This window comes from Phoca vitulina, unplaced genomic scaffold (genome assembly GCF_004348235.1).
Source record: "Phoca vitulina isolate PV1807 unplaced genomic scaffold, GSC_HSeal_1.0 scaffold2, whole genome shotgun sequence".
NCBI classification, from domain to species: domain Eukaryota; kingdom Metazoa; phylum Chordata; class Mammalia; order Carnivora; family Phocidae; genus Phoca; species Phoca vitulina.
Window position 1 is genome coordinate 91,250,506 of NW_022589705.1, and position 16,178 is coordinate 91,266,683.

Below are 16,178 nucleotides of genomic sequence, written 5' to 3' on the forward strand. Positions count from 1 at the left end.
ATGTCCAGCAGGACAGTCTCCTTCCTGACCACGAAACCCCTCCTGTGGTCAGAGAACTCTTGAGAGCCCAGTGGTTCCCTGGGGCGGAGATGTCAGGCGCTGAGAAACAGCATCTGCAGAACCAGATATTTCTCCCGTTCTCAGTACAGTAGTGGTTAATGCACAACGACCTGATTCTAAGTTCCTAGCTGTGTGAGCTTGGCAAGTCAGGGGCCTCTCTGGGCTCTGGTTTCACCATCTGCGATACAGGAGCAGTAATTTCACTGGGTGGTTGTGCTGATTAAATTTAGAGGAAGCTCTCAGCACAGGACATGCCAGCACTCGAGTATCCACCTGCAGGTGTTGGCACGGGGGCAGTCGGTGGGGACGCAAGGGGCCGTGACACATCCCGAGGCAGCGGCGGCATGGCTGTCAGTCCCGATCCTCATCCTCGCTGGCTATGTGGCCCAGGGTAAGGCCCTCCCTGCCTCCTAGGCTCTGAACCTTGGCCTCCTCAACTGTAAATAGAGGCCCCCTCTGCCGGCCTGCCGAGGCAGAGCTGGGCTGGGAAGAGCCCGGGGACCGGGATGTGAGGGCACTTTGCCTTCCAAGAATTCAGCACATGTGGGATGCTCCCGGTGGTGATGACACCAGGTCAGAGCAGGAGGGCGGTCAGTGCCCTCCCTCCACGGGCCCAGTCGGGTCTCCCATGAGCTGCCCCCCTTAATCGGCCCCTTCTCCCACCTGTTCTACGGAAGACCAACCTGCCCCTTCCCCAAAAGCACACTGGATCATGACACACCCTGTCTGCAACCGTCAATCCCGGGCTCCCAAGACAGTGACCATGTTCCTCAACACACAGAGGCCGGCCCCCCACCTCCCCACCCCCTCGCTGGCCCAGCTGTGCTGGGCTCCCTTCAGCATGTCTACGCATGGCCCTCTTCCTGGCAGCCCTCAGTCTCGACGGACTCCAGAGCAGGATGGTTTGCCTTTAGCCAAGACGGGAAGATAGCAGAAGAGGCTTCAGGGCTTGAAAAGGATTAGATTTGAAGTGTTTATTCGACCCGAGAGAGAGGTCAAGTGGGTGGCTGAAATGGAACGGATGAATCTGGGGTTGGTCAGCATCTGGGTGGCCCGCATGGCTCAGCAAGGGGAGGGACCCAGGATGGGACGGGGAGGGGCAGGTGGTGACGTGAGGGAGCCCGGAGAGAGCAGTGGCAAGCCCGTCCAGGGAGAGTCCGCCATGCCAAAGGTCAAGGAGGCCAGGAAGGAGAACCACAGCGGTGCTCAGCATGGGCCCAGAGCTGCTGGTAACCATGGTAACAGTAGCCTCCAGGGCATGGCGGAGACAAACCCCAAGTGAGTCCGAGAGAGGAGGATCCAGAGAGCTCCCTCAAGGAGAGTTGGGTCAAGGGAGGCCGAGAGGGGAAAGGGCTAGGGAGGGGAGGAGGCCAGGGGCTCTCTGGTCCCCGCAGGAGTCTCCATGCCCCCCACCAGGCTGCCAGGACATGCTGAGTAGAGTCCCCTGCCTGCCTTGTCCCTCCTTCTGCAGGAGTCAGGAGGGACGTCCTGGAACGTAGTCCCCAGAGCTGGTTCGGCCACACAGGAGTCTTACACAACTCTCCATAAATTCTCAGAGTGCAATTCATTTGAAGTCCGTGTCTGATGTTCTGCACTCTTGCCAGAGGTGAAGGGAGAGGCAAAGTGTGTGGGAGCCGGTGCCGAGGTGGGACAACCCGAGATGCTGCTGAAATTCCCTGGAGGCTAGGTGCAGCCCCGCAGGTCGGGGCTGTGGGAGTCACCGCCTGCTTCCTGGCGCCAGCCACCGGCCACCTCAGTGTTGGTGGCATCTTTGAAGGCTCCACCTTCCCCAAGCAGCCCCTTCCATTCCGGGGAGGGCCCCCCCGCCTCAGATGAGGCCCCCACGCTGGGCTTCAGAGGCAGGGCAAATGGCCCAACCCTGGGATGCAGGAACCTGAATTTCAGCCCTAGATCTGCTGCTGACTTGCTGTGTGGCCTCTGGAGGATGCCTCCACCTCGCTGAACCAGAACCATCCCGCCTATAAAATGCGGATGTCAAGCAAGGAAAACTATGCAATGGTATCATTTTGAGCACCTGCTATGAGCCCAGAGCTACTTCAGATGCTTTATGGGAGCTCCTCAAATATTCCCAGCAGCACTTGAGGCAGAGACAAGGATGATCTGTGTCTTACAGAGGAAGACAGAGAGGTGAGGAAGCCCAAAGTTCCATCCATGTTCTCTTGGTCAATAGGGGGTGCAGCCAGACTCTGAATCCAGGACCATCTGACCCCTAAGCCTGGGTGCCCCTCCCTGAGGCAGTTCTTGTAGTGATGGGGACCAAAGAGTGCTTTTCGCTATTCTAAGAAGGCAGATGGGGTTAACCGTTTGCCCACAGGACAGCCACCCACGAGGCCAGGAGCTGGCTTTGAGCTGGAACCATGTCAGCTCAGAGGAACCCTGGCACTGAGAGGTGGGGTGGTGGGGGGCGGGGGGGGTCTCGAACTCCAATGCTCACTGGAGTCACCTGGAGAGATTAAAAAATCCTGCAGCCCGCGCCTCAGCCCTACAGATCTTAATTTAGCCAGTTTGCATGCCAGGCATTGAAAACTTTAAAAGCCAACTCTGAGGGCCACTAGCCTAGATCTGTTTCCTCAGAGTATGGTCCGCAGTCCCTGGGGGCTTGTTAGAAATGCCGCCGCTCAGCGCCCCCCCACCCCGCCCCTGGACCTCCTGAGTCAGGAACCTGCATTTTAACAAGCTCCCTGGAGCATACAGGGGTTCTGTATACTGAAGTCAGGGGAGCGAGGGGCTGAGGACACCTTCAGCAGGGCGTCAATGCAGGCCACGTGCTAGGTGGCCGTGCCTAAGAGGGGCCTGGCTCTGAAGCCTGGACAAGGATAATGCAAGTGGCCCTTAGGGGACAGCAACAAAGGTCTGAAACCACTGGCCTGCACAGTCATTGAGCTTCCTTCAAGTGGAGACGCTGGGACCGGGGGAGACCCGCAGCTAACACGTGCCGGTGGGCATCGCCGGCCCCGGCAGCTTTGTGCTTAGATAGTATTTTCATTTGCTCTTCCCTCTAACCACCTGAGAAGGGTTATTGTGCCCTTTCTCTGGCTGAGAGGGCAGTAGCACAGACAAGTTAGGTAACTGCGGTGACACAGAGAGGTGCGGAGAGATGGGGAAAGGGCAGCGACGGAGGGAGCCAGGATCCACACAGATCGGATCCAGACCTGAAGTCCACCTCTCCGCACACGGATTCTCCTTCCCTCTCCCCAGCTCTAAAGGCAGCCACGTGCCCGGGCCAGCTCCGGATTTGGCTGCCATGCATCCGAAAGACCAATCACGTCCCTGCCTCATGGGGCCTTCATGCCAGGATCTGAGGTCTTCGGAGGCCATCAGTTCCCCAAAGCTGTTTGGCTCACACTCCAAATACCCAGCATGTGACAGCTCATAACACAACCAAGGCAACAGGAAGGCTGGCCTGGCCTGTGGGGACCTCAGCCAAAGGGAGCTACCAGTGGGAAGATCCCTGCCACCCTACCAGGCTCGGAGAGGGGCAGGGGACCCCCGCAGCCACGCCAATGTGCCCTTCATTCTCGGTGAGGAAACTGAGCCAAGCGAGGAGGTCACGCACTCAAGGTCACACGCAAGCTGTTCTGGGGAAGGAGGGGACAAAAATGGGGAGGGAGGGCAGAGTGAAGCCCCCACAGACTTGGGACAAGGAGCCGTGGGAGGCAGGTGCCCCACGCATGACACCGAACTCAAGCCCCGGAGGGCACGATCTTGTTCATTTCTCACCCATCCACCTGTCTGGCACAAGAGGTGCTTGAAGAATGTTCCCTGAACAAGTAAATGGCGAACGTGGAGCCCAGACCCCCAAACACACCAGTCTACACTGCTCGAAAACCAAATCACCCCGGGAAGTAACTTCCCAGAAGGTTCCTCTCACTGCCGAGGCCCCACCCAAACCGTGGGACCAGGTCCCCACTTTTATAATTCTTTGAACGCAAGTCCACAGACCTCAGGCCTCCCTGACAGACCCTCCTCGCTCCCCTCAGGGCAGAGGCTCAAGTCCAGAGGCTCCACACGGGCAGAGAACAGCCAGCAACCAGACGAGCCCGGCTCAGGCCCGAGCAGCCCCGGCAGGACCCGGCAGGACAGACAGACGAGCGGCTCCTCGGGCACAGACACCTCGCACCGCACTTTGCTCCGGCCCCCCAACCCAGCTCCAGGGCGCCCCCAACACCGTCCCCCTCCCCTCTCACTGAGCAGAAACGGGCTGCTTTCTAACACCCAAGGAAACATCTACGACCAGGAGGGAGGCCAAAACACGAGCAAATACACGCGAGTCAAGACAGATGAACGCACACAAAGCAGGTTCCCATCTTGGGACAGAAAGGGACGGATGCGCCTCCCCTGAGGTCCGCGTGGAAAAGTTCCTTTAAAAGGTAAAATTCTGTAAAGACGCTAAGTCTTCATTATTATGACCATTCTGCCTTTTAAAGTCGACATGAGCCAAAGGAAAAAAAGATGCAGTCAACTCCAGGGACCAGCCTTCGCGTGGTCTGGAGCTGTCGGGACTGAGAGTCTCAGAAGCCCTGGGTGCGTCTGCCCTGCGAATGGGGTTTCTTAAGTCTTGATGTTAGTGCCCGTTCCAGGACACTAAGGAGAAGAGGCGGCTGGCTGCCTTAGGGGAGAAGCCTTGTGGGAGCTCAGGGGGCTCTTCTGCTACCGAGGTGTCTCAACCAGCTGTCTCGGGGGGCCTGGGTGTGCCACGAGGACATGCTTGCTGTGGGCCTGAACAGGGCGTCGGTCCGCAACAGTGACGCAGCCCAAAGGGCAAGGGTGCCGTGGACTGTGGGGCTGGAGGCCTCATCCTCAGAGGGGGCCGGGGCCTGGGTGGCAGAGTCTGCTGGTGCACCTGCCCCGCCTCCCCCCACCGTCCCGCCATCCCCCAAGCTGTACCCTGGCTGCCTCAGGCTGTAGCATAGAGGGCTGGGACAATTCATCCTGTTGTACTGACGGGGACGCAGAGGAGGTCTGCAGGTGCTCGATGCCTTGGACCCCGGCTGGCCGACTCCACTCCGGGCTGCTTGGGCCTCCCCAGGACCCCGCATTTCACCTGGTTTGTGACCCACTCATTCTCAGTGGGGAGGCCATTCAAGCAGGCTACCTCCCTGCGGAGGACAGACCCCCAGGCCCAGGGACTCAAAGCCAAGGTAGGAGCAGAGGTGGAATGCAAACTTTCCTAACGCGTCTCCCATGTAACTGCCATTTCCCAAATCAAGGTTCCGCAGAACTGGTTCCCCCACATGGCACGTGTGTCTGCGTTATCATGTGCGTCCTGGCCGCCAACATTTCCATGCTTACTACGTGCCAAGTGCTGTGCCCAGTGTTTGACTTGGAATCACAAATTTAATCTTCACAAGACCTTTGTGAGATGGGTATTGTACATTTTATACACGAGGAACTAAAGGCACAGGGAGGTGCGGCAGCTTGCCCAAGAACACAACACTGGCAAGAGGCAGAGCTGGGATGGAAGCCTGAGCCACTCACCTCCAGAGCATGGGCTCGTGAAGCCAAACAGGCGTGTCTCTGCAGGATTACTGAGCCTTTAATGTGCTGACGGGTGGGATAAATCCCAAGAGGAGGACGCAGGCTGTCATTTACCCCAAACTGATTTCCCCCACTGATGTGATCACTACTTACTGACAGCCTGCTCTGTGCCAGGTACAGAGGACATGGTGGAGGGCCGAGCGGATGTGCTCTAAAGGCACGAGACTCTGCAAGGGGGTGGCTTTGATCTATGCTAAGCCTCCGGGAGGACCCTTTAGAGCACCACAAAGAAAGAAAAATTAATTCAGCCTTTCTGAACAGAAATTTTCTAAAATCAGCCATTTAGGGGCTCCTGGGTGGCTCCGTCGGTTAAGCGTCTGCCTTTAGCATGATCCCAGGGTCCTGGGATTGATCCCTGTGTCGTGCTCGCTGCTCGACGGGGAGTCTGCTTCTCTCTTTCCCTCTGCCTCTGCCCCTGACTCGTGCGTGTGCTTTCTAATAAATAAATAAAATCTTTAAAAAATAAAAAATAAAGTAAAATAAAATCAGCCATACGAAGCAATGTGTCCTGAATTTGATTTAGTATAATCTTTGGGAGTCAGGTTCTCCACTCTGCACGTATGTGCTGTCATGTGCCTTGGTGGGGAGATGTCCTTGAGACTTACTAAGGGGTGCCAGCCTTCCTGTCTCCACACTAAACAAAACCAGGCACTCTAGTGATTATCGGTATTCATCAGTCAAGCACCTATTATACACCTGGCCCTGTGCTAGGCCCTGGGGACACAGCAGTGAACCAAACAGAGCTGGTCTCTGCCCCCATGGGGCATGTGTCCTAGAAGGGGAAGGTCATCATTTGTATAATATAGAAGTAAACACATAATTACAAAGTGTTAAAAATAGACACCACCAGAGCTCAGAACAAGGGAACTGACCATAGAAATACTCTGTGTGTGTGTGTGTGTGTGTGTGTGTGTGTGTGTGTGTGTGTGTGTTTGCATGTCTGCATGCACAGTTTCTGTTTACACCCTGAAACTTGGGCTCTGGGACACAACCGAAATACATTTCAGGATTTGCTTCTCTTTATCATGTTGCCTTTTGCTTTATTTTATGGGGTAGGGAGGGAGGGAAGGAAAAGAAAGCATAGAATGCATAACTTTAGAATGAAGGGGGGGAATCAGAGGGGGAGACAAACCATGAGAGACGATGGACTCTGAAAAACAAACTGAGGGTTCTAGAGGGGAGGGGGTGGGGGGATGGGTTAGCCTGGTTATGGGCATTAAAGAGGGCACGCTCTGCATGGAGCACTGGGTGTTATGCACAAACAATGAATCATGGAACACTACATCAAAAACTAATGATGTAATGTATGGTGATTAACATAACAATAAAAATTTTTAAAAAATGCATAACTTTACCTCCAGGAAAAGAGACAGGACTTCCCAAAGAGGTCGTGTCTGTCCCTGAAGGCCACTCCTCTGGGATAGGGGGTGGGGGCGAGAACTGTTACTACCAATTCACACCCCCAAATATTTCCTGTCCTCCTGAGTCTCAAAGCAAGTTTTACACCAGGGGATTTGGGGAGTTGGCAAATCGGAACAAGACCAGGGTAGGAACTCACCCAGTCTCTACCCTGGGCCTTCTCTGAACTGTGAATAGCAAATCTGGTTACATGAGGATCTTTCGCTTTTTACAAGCAGCAGATGTGACAATCTGTGAGCAGCCGAGGACAGTCCCTGCATTTTCAACGGGGTCACCCTTGGCTTGCTGCAGATGGGTTTCAGATAGAAATCAGCCCTGGAGAAACGGAAGGAAGGTTGGGGATGCTTGTGGGAGATGCCTCCCCGGGAGAAGTTAGGGGGCATCTCCACCTGCTAAGCAGGCCCAGAGGCGAGCTGTGGCGGGGGGGGGGGGGGGGTGGTCCAGAGAAAAGCCTCTGAAAGCTGCAGAGCAGGGCCTGCCTCCGCAAGTCCAGGAGAGGGGCCTTCAGCACACGGAGCCCGGTCTGAACCCACCACCGCCATCAGATGCCACATCGGTCCCCTGCACACCCTCAGCCCAGAACACCTCCAGGCTCTTCCCAAATCTCCCCAACGCTGGAGCACCCCCAGACTCAATTCCTGGGCGTCTCCTCTTCATCTACACTCGCTCTTTGGGGGCTCCAATCTCGTGGTTTTCAACACTGTGTGTACTCTGAGGGCACCCAAATTTACATTTCCAGCTGGGTCCTTCCCTCTGAACTTCAAACTGTATATTCATCTACCCCATCCACATCTCTCCTTGAGGGCCTCACAGCATCTCAGACTTTATATGCCTGAACCTGAATTCCCAGGACACACACACCACCCAAACTGGATCCAATGAGTCTTCACCTCATCACTTAATGGCAAAAGAACAAAACAAAAACAAAAACAAAAAAACCCAAACTGTCGTCATCCTTAATTCTCTCATCCAATCCTCAGCCAATCCTCAGCAAACCTTGTGGCTCCACCTTCAAAATACACCCAGAACTCCACTGCTATTCCTACCTCCACTGCTACGCTCCCATCCAACTACCATCATTCCTCACCTGCATTCCCTTCCTAGTCTGTATTTCTACTCTTGGCTCCTTTCAGTCGATCCTTAAGAGATCAGCAGGAGAGATTCTTTCAGAAGGCAAGTCATCCAATATTACTCCTCCCTCAGAGCCCTCCAATGCGTTCCACTCACTCCAAGTACAAAGCTTACGGTGACTGTAGCAGCCCTTGGTTACCTCCCTGACCTCACCCCCTACTCCCCTCCTCTCCCCTGCTCCCCTCCAGCCACTCCGGCCTCCCCAGTGTTCCCTGAGCATGCCAGGGATGCTTCTGCCTCAGGGCCTTTGCACTTATTATTCCTTCTGCCAAGTGCTTTCCTCCCTAGGTCCCCATGCTTGCGTCTTCACTTCCAAGTCTTTGCTTAAATGTTCCCCTTTGCAGCCAGGCTTTCTCTGCCCCCCACCCCATTTTAAATGGTAGCCCCCATTCTGACTTCAGATCTCTCTATCCCCACTTCCCTGTTTTACTTCTGTCCACAGCACTCACCACCTGACATCCCGTGTAGCTCCTTGCTTGTTCATGGTCTGTCCCCCCCCCCCCCCCCCCGCCAGAAACACCAGTTTCACGCACCGCTACACCCTCAACAGTGCCTGGCACACAGCGCCCTACATCCACTCCTGAATGGATGGAGGCCCAAGACCAACACGGTCTTTCCCGACTAAATCGCGCCTGTGAGGCATCGCCTGTGATTTCTGGGTACTGTATAAAGTGGGACCAAGACTTAACTCACTTATAAAAACAATCAGAGTGTAAAACCTTCCTATGCCTTCATGCAAAATTTTAATGGCTTCTCACCCACACCTAACTGGATGACAGCTTTTAAGCAAATTACTGTGAGCCTTTCTAAGCATTCGACCTGTTTTCCATAAACTCCATGCCCATATTTTGTTGGGTTGGATATTATGTAAATGAGTCACAGGAGTACAAAACCAGACACGAGGGGCATAAACAGGTCTGCGAACAAACACTGCTGACTTTTGGCAGCACTGAACTTGAGCGCTGGGGATGAAAGATCCAGGGCTCTCCCTGCAGGTGTGGTCAGGATGCGTTCCCAAGGGAACGCACAGCATCCAACAGGGAGGGTTGAGTCAACCAAACACTGGCTGAACTTCAACTATATTTCAGTTGATCCCCAGTTGGTATCGTCCCAGAAGTTCTGCAAGATTCCTGGCAGCACCTGCCCTGGCAGGCCCGGCACTCTGCAAGACTTCCTCACGCTATTCCTTAGGCAGCGGTGACCATGCCGGACGCGAAGACGGAACGTGCACACGGGAGAGCCCAGGGTCCCCCTCATGGAGCGCACACGACCCTGTGACGGCGGCGGTGGCAGGATCCCATCACCCAGCAGCTCGAACGCCAGTGAGCCGGGGGGGGGGAGGAGGCCACGGTGAGTGATGCTGAGCCGCAGGCCCCGGTGGGGGCACAGCCCGGTCCAGCACAGCCCCGTCACGCGCGGATGACATGGTGAAATCAATCAGAGAGGAAGGGATTCGCTATTTTGAACAAAAATTACACGCAAGAGTATCTTCCACTGCCATGTAGTTTGGAGGTTCTACGAGTGAGGGACCCCTTAGGAGATGCCGGGTATCAGGAGGTAGAATTAAAGCTGGTGATGGAGAGAGGGCGACCCTACTTTCAGAGCCAAAAAGTGGAGGAAAGTGTTTAAAAACGTGAAGGAAAATTTGGATAGCTCCACACCCCGCCCCCCATGAAGTTCAGGATGCTCGGTGACAGTCACAAGCAGCCTGCGTGTGCACTGGTGCAGAATTTCCCTAATTTCGTTGAGTTAAAGAGCCAGCAGCGACACTGGACTGCAGCACCCAACCTCCTCGTGGCCTCTTTGGTTTCTCGCTCGCTCGGCTTTCCTGACGCATCCTTAACCCTGAGGACTGTGCCCTGAGGTGGCAATGCTTTAATGCTGATTGTAATTAACTATCGCCAAAGAACCAATCCTTTTCTTTCAACCTCATCTTAATTGGTCATTTACTTATGCAAGTGACACTCTCTATTCAGCTGCCAACAATTAAGTGCCCCAAAATTCACACTTGAAGCCAAAAAGTCCTAAGTTGGGGTCCGCTAAGCAGAGTGATAACTTTATTATTCCTAGAAATTTTTTCTCCCCGCCCCCCCCCTTTTATTGCACAGACACTGAGCGAGCACCGACTACGTACTGGGGGCCGCACGGGTGCTGGGGACCGGTGAACGCACACTGCAGGACACCGCCGCACAGCTTGACTACACTAGGTAAGAGCCAAGGGTCATCTCCGCCCCCCCCCTCAGAAAGATACACAAAGAGCAACAATGGCCAAGCAGAAAATCCTCATTTCCACCACGGCTCTGACACTTAGAAGTGCCCCCACCTGTGGAGCCGCCCTATTCGTCTGTCATGAGATGGTTATTAGGATTAGGGAGAAATGTAAGTGAAGTGTTCTGAAAACTGGAAGTTGCTATACCAAAGATATTGCTAATAAACAAAATAATTTCAAATGAAGACTGGAAGCAAATTAAATAATGAGATGGGGTGATACCGTGTCACTTGTTCTTTTTATTTTTATGACCCAGAGAACTCCTGGGTCTGCGTAGCTGATAAAAAACAAAGATTTCAAAGACCCACCCCAGAGATCCTGGTTTAGTAGGTCGGGAATTTTAAGTAAGCCTCCTGGGTGGGGTTTGATGTAGGTGGTCCAGGAAGGGAACATGCCGGTGAAGTAATCCTAACTCTGGCCCCTTCACGCACCCAGGAACGCCTTGAGGCAACGCAGCTCCTCACACTGAAGTTAACGAGACAATACACACGGGCCCAGCAAAATACTGCCCTCACCTGAGCACCTGTCCAACACAATTCAGGACATCGCCTTAATAAAACACCTGCTGTCAGCTGACACTAATAGGCTGTATCTGTGATCTTTATAAATAGTTTTAAAAGACAGAAGCATACTAATTAGGGTGATGACGTCATTCACAACAGCACATACTTCGACTACAGTATCCGGCACCAGTTCATTGGATGCATCAAAATGGTTGGTTCCGGGGGCGCCTGGGTGGCCCAGTCGGTGAAGCATCGGCTCTTGATTTCAGCTCAGGTCATGACCTGGGTTGTGAGATCGAGCCCCAGGTCGATCTAATGATTCTCTCCCCACCCCCCGCCACCCCACCTCCTGTTCACGCTCTCAAAAAAAAACACAAACAAACAAAAACCAGTTGGTTCCTACACCAAAGCAGTTAACATAGTAAACTTGGTAGTAAATTTCAATCAGGAGTCTAAATGTAAATGATAAAGGTAAGAGTATAAAACACCTACATACCTATGCACTGGTTATTAGAGAAATTCTGAAAAGCTTCTGGAGCAAGATCTGGAAAAAGAGAGGAAAATCACCGTGCAGGCCCATCAGGCTGTGCGCCAAGTGAGGAGATGGGGGAATGTGTACCTCCTTGCGGAGTCCAACCACTGGGTCGCACTTAGCACTAAATAAAGTATGTCCTCAGACATAAAGGGGGGCATCAGGCAACAAGACGACGACAGTTCTGTTTCAGAACCTGGCCGCACACCTCAGCCGCGGAAGAGCGTGCACACGCCACCCGTTCCCATTGTTCTCTTACAAGTCATTTCTCTAACTCACGTGTGCTTCAGGAGCTGGAAAGAGAAAAAGCCGTCTGTGTGTTTGTTACACCTAACACTTTCCTCTCACAAGGTCAGCTGTCCCGCAACGTCACGCGCCAGCAAAGAACCAAGAGCCAAGATCTATTTAAATGAGTAGACAAATCATGCCAGAAAAGGCACATTCTGGCAGCAGGGCCCTTTGCACACGGGGTCAGTCCTCGGGTGTTCGGACAGGGCGTAGCACACCTCTTTGCACGTAACGTTAATAGGACTGCTATCTAGCTTCCTCGCCCGTAGACGATTAACAGAAGCCTATCTGGGGACGTGGGGAGCGCAGACAGGCTCCATAAAGGACGGAAGAGGGGCCGATGAGGAGTACCTCCTTCTCAAAAACTTCAGGATCCTGTATACCTGAACTGTCTCTGAGGGCATCGCTTTTCCACCACGAAGTAGTAACTGGTTACCTTGAGCCTTCAAGGAGAGGTGAAGGTCTGTCCGGTGTAGCTTCCAAAAGCAGGGAAGCAGCAGAGAGGTGGGACCAGAGACAGCCAACTCCCGGCACCGCCAGGCCTTCCTGCATGTGAGGCGGCCACCAGGCACTGGGCCCGGCCCTCCCGCCCAGCGCGACCCCGCCTCTGAGGCACGCCTGCTCCCCACGCACCTAGGGAAACCTGCTCGCCGACCACGGCTTGGGAAGATTCCCGTGCAAATGGAAGAAAAGCGGACACTAGGGAGCAAGGTTTGACTGTCTGAACCAGTCGGCATCTGGGTTGGCTCAACACAGCTGTGGAGATGGCGCCAAACTGCAGGCCTAGCGGCAACCACACAACCCCGCCTCCCAGGAACACACACAACGCGCCGGGGCCAGGAAGGGCCAAGGGCTGTGTTCACCTCCATCAGGTTTAGCACCTCTGAGTTAGCAGGTGCTTCTTGTCGACACGTGGGCAGCTGCGGACTAATAAGGCAAGTGTCCTCCCCGCTTCTTAAAGGACAGGCCATTGGAGGAAGAAGCGGGAGGGACGGGGCTTCACTCCCGGCCCTGCAGGGAGGAGGGAGAACAGACTCCTGACGGAAATGGAGCCTCACTGCTGTGCCCTCGAGCAAACGGCCTCACCTGTCTGGGCCACAGGTCCCCACTTGTAAAATGGAGAACACAAAAGGACTGACTTCGTAGAGTCGTCGTAATGATTCCATGGGGGAATTTATGAAAAGCCCTGAAAACACTGGCTAGCAAGCACTTTAAAGTTAACAGCGATCATTCTTACATTATTATTTCAATGAACTGGGATTCCTTGGTTGGGTTTTCATTTTACAGAGCTAATGAAAGTTTTCTGCTGAACTTGGCTCTTAAAAGTTTAAAAAATTTAAAAATAACGTTATGTGAAGAGGTGATAAAATCACAATCCACTTTTCCCTCACCCTGATTTGAAAAACGGTTTTCCTTGGGGCGCCTGGGTGGCTCAGTCATTAAGCGTCTGCCCTTGGCTCAGGTCATGGTCCCAGTGTCCTGGGATCGAGCCCCGCATCGGGCTGCTGGGCAGGAAGCCTACTTCTCCCTCTCCCACTCCCCCTGCTTGTGTTCCCTCTCTTGCTGTGTCTGTCAAATAAAATCTTTAAAAAAAGAAAAGAAAAACGGTTTTCCTGTTTGATAGCTCCTTCTCTTTCTGACGTGGGAGTGCCTGATGTAGAAAGGAAGGAGCTCCGGCCTGGCTCAGACGCAGCGAAGGCCCAGGGGTCGGTGGCAGCAGGACCGGCAGCTCCTCCCCACCGGAGAGCTCTCTCTCTGGGCAGAGGCAGGGCACGACGAGGGAATGTTCCAGCTACCACAACCTGTGCCATCATATAAAATCTCCTGTGTGGCGAGTCAGCTTTGAGCACCGGCCACAACCTTCAGTCAGATTCAAGTGGACTTTCAGTAATTGTCTAGCCGCTCTCGTGTATGAAGCCCCTTCCTACGGCAGGCGGCTTCTGTGGTCCTCGCGGGCTCACAGTTGTCTTCACAACCATCGGATCACTATCGCCATTTTGCAGAAAGGAAAACTGGGGCTCAGAGCACTTGTCATTTGTCCGAGGTTACAGAGCTGGTGAAGTAATAAGGCCAGGATTCAAGTATTTTATTCAGTCAACAAGTATTTATTCAGCAGCTACTACATGCCACGCACACTGCTGTAGATGCTGGAAATGCAGCGGTGACCACCACAAAGGTCCTTCCTCCAAGGCAGAATGTTCATTCTAGTAAACACACACGATGAGGCAGTAACAGAATGTATACAGGAGAGTTAAGTGCCCCCCCAAGGACAGTAGTGCAGAGTAAGGAGATGGAGAGGGCCAAAGGCAGTATGTCCAATTAGATGGTCAGGGAAGGCTTCTTGGAGGAGGTGACAGGTGCTCAGCAGCTCCAGGTCCAAAGCCAATCAACGCCCTTACCTACATTCCACTACCTGCAATGAAATCACAGTGAAACCTCAAAACCAGACCACTGGCCTGCACCACACTACTCCTCATGGAAGGCCAGAGGCCATCGTAAAGTTCTGAACCTTGAATTCCATTCTTGCGTGGTCATGGCCGGCCACCCTAGGCTGAAGCCCTATATGGGCCCACACTGCTCCCATGAGGGGCTCTCGAGAGAGGCCAGGGTGCACCCCGATGGAGGGAAGGAGCCTGCCCAGGAAGGCTTTAGGAGTTCCTAAAATTCTGACAAAAGTTCTAATCTCACCAAAGGTAGTAACCATCCTGTTCTGGGAGACTAATAGGACTGATGTTTGTCAGCTGCCATAAAGGAATCCTTTTCTTCCACAGCCTTTAAAAGCATGAGCAGCTCTCAGTCTCAAATATATAAATCTTAAAAAAAAAAAAGAAAGAAAGAAAGTGTGGGGGAGGTGTGCCTGAGTGGCTCAGTCAGTTAAGTGTCCGACTCTTGGTTTCAGCTCAGGTTGTGATCTCAGGGTCCTGAGATTGATCCCCATGTCGGGCTCGGTGCTGAGCGTGTGGAGCCTGCCTAAGAATCTCTCTCCCCCTCTCCCCGTGCCCCTCCGTACCCTCCCCGCCCCCCCCCAAATAAGTAAATTTTTAAATAAATAAATCCATCAAATAAAAGCACAAGCAGTTTCTTCAGAAGCCTCTTCCAAAAGTTCCACAAGGATCATCGTCACGCAAGTCCCGCCCCTTCCACCCAGGATGGCTACCAGGCCATTGGCCTCCTTCGTGGGGCGGGGAGAAACCACCACCACCACCACCAGAGCCATCAGCTACCGAATCCTTATACCAAGCACACGGCCCACCTCCTGGGATACAGCCACCTGCAGGCGAGGCGGCCGAGGCTCAGGAGCAGCGGGCCCACCTGTTACAAGTGGTACTCAGGAGGGATAAGACCCAGTGCACAAGGGCTCAAGGCCAAGGTTTATTCCCACTGTATTATACCACCTCTGCAACAAACCCCCCTTGGGGCGATGACATCACCATCAGTCATTTGGGAGACACCACAGCTGTGTAAAACCGAGGGGCACATGAAGTGGGTGGGGTCACTGTGGTGAAGAGACTGGAATCACATGGCCGGTTTGTGAGCTCCACTTGCAGCTCCGGGACATAATCCAGGTGCCGATGCCCCTCACATTTGGTCGATGTTAACTGTACATGAGAATGCCATCTCCCTCACATGGTGGGAGAGCTTGAGGGCAGGTAAGCCCTGCAAAGCACTCAGAACATCCTGGACCCGCACTCCGACTCGGCCAAGAGCACCCCCCCACCCCCCGCTCCCCCCCGAGGTGGCCAGCTACACCCCAGGGCCCTCTCAGGGCCCGGGGCACAGGCAGAGTCCATCAGACCTGCAGCCCGACCCCTTCATGACCCACACGGGCCATTAAAGAGGTTTTCTGAATGGCCGACCCACTGAAACACTACAGGAGAATGTGCCTAAATTCGCAAGTCCAGTAATAGCTTGGAAATAGAAGCCATCTGAAAATGTTCCTGAACTCGAGCCGGGATGGCAAGGTTCGGATGTGATTATAAAAAGCAAGTGAGGGGCGCCTGGGTGGCTCAGTCATTAAGCGTCTGCCTTCGGCTCAGGTCATGATCCCAGGGTCCTGGGATCGAGCCCCGCATCAGACTCCCTGCTCAGCGGGAAGCCTGCTTCTCCCTCTCCCACTCCCCCTGCTTGTGTTCCCTCTCTCGCTGTGTCTCTCTCTGTCAAATAAATAAATAAAATCTTAAAAAAAAAAAAAAAAAGCAAGTGAGAGGAGAATGTTACTGCAAGGGAAAATCGAATCCGTATGAGTCTCAAATAACTCCATTCCAACAGAGAATGTTAAAATAGTATATTCTGGGCAATTATTAAATACTAAAACTAACACAATTATCTTAAATGGAAATTCTTACTTTTAAATTAAAAATTAAAATTGCCACAACTATATCCTAAGGCCTAAATCCCCTTTGGTTATTAACTTACC

The 16,178-nt window shown here is 53.4% G+C and overlaps 1 protein-coding gene across 4 annotated transcripts in view; it reads right to left on the reverse strand.

The window, feature by feature from the left end:
• The window catches only part of PRDM2 (PR/SET domain 2), a 118,053-nt gene that overhangs the window by 9,144 nt on the left and 92,731 nt on the right, over nt 1-16,178 (reverse strand). The window contains exon 8 of one of the 4 annotated variants that reach the window (XM_032393309.1): nt 13,332-14,174. The exons of the other annotated variants lie outside the window; for them this stretch is intronic. Coding sequence (XP_032249200.1) covers nt 14,171-14,174 — 4 coding nt within the window. The 3' untranslated portion in view covers nt 13,332-14,170. Of the gene's footprint in view, nt 1-13,331; nt 14,175-16,178 lie in introns of those variants that run through there. 4 annotated transcript variants of the gene reach the window in all.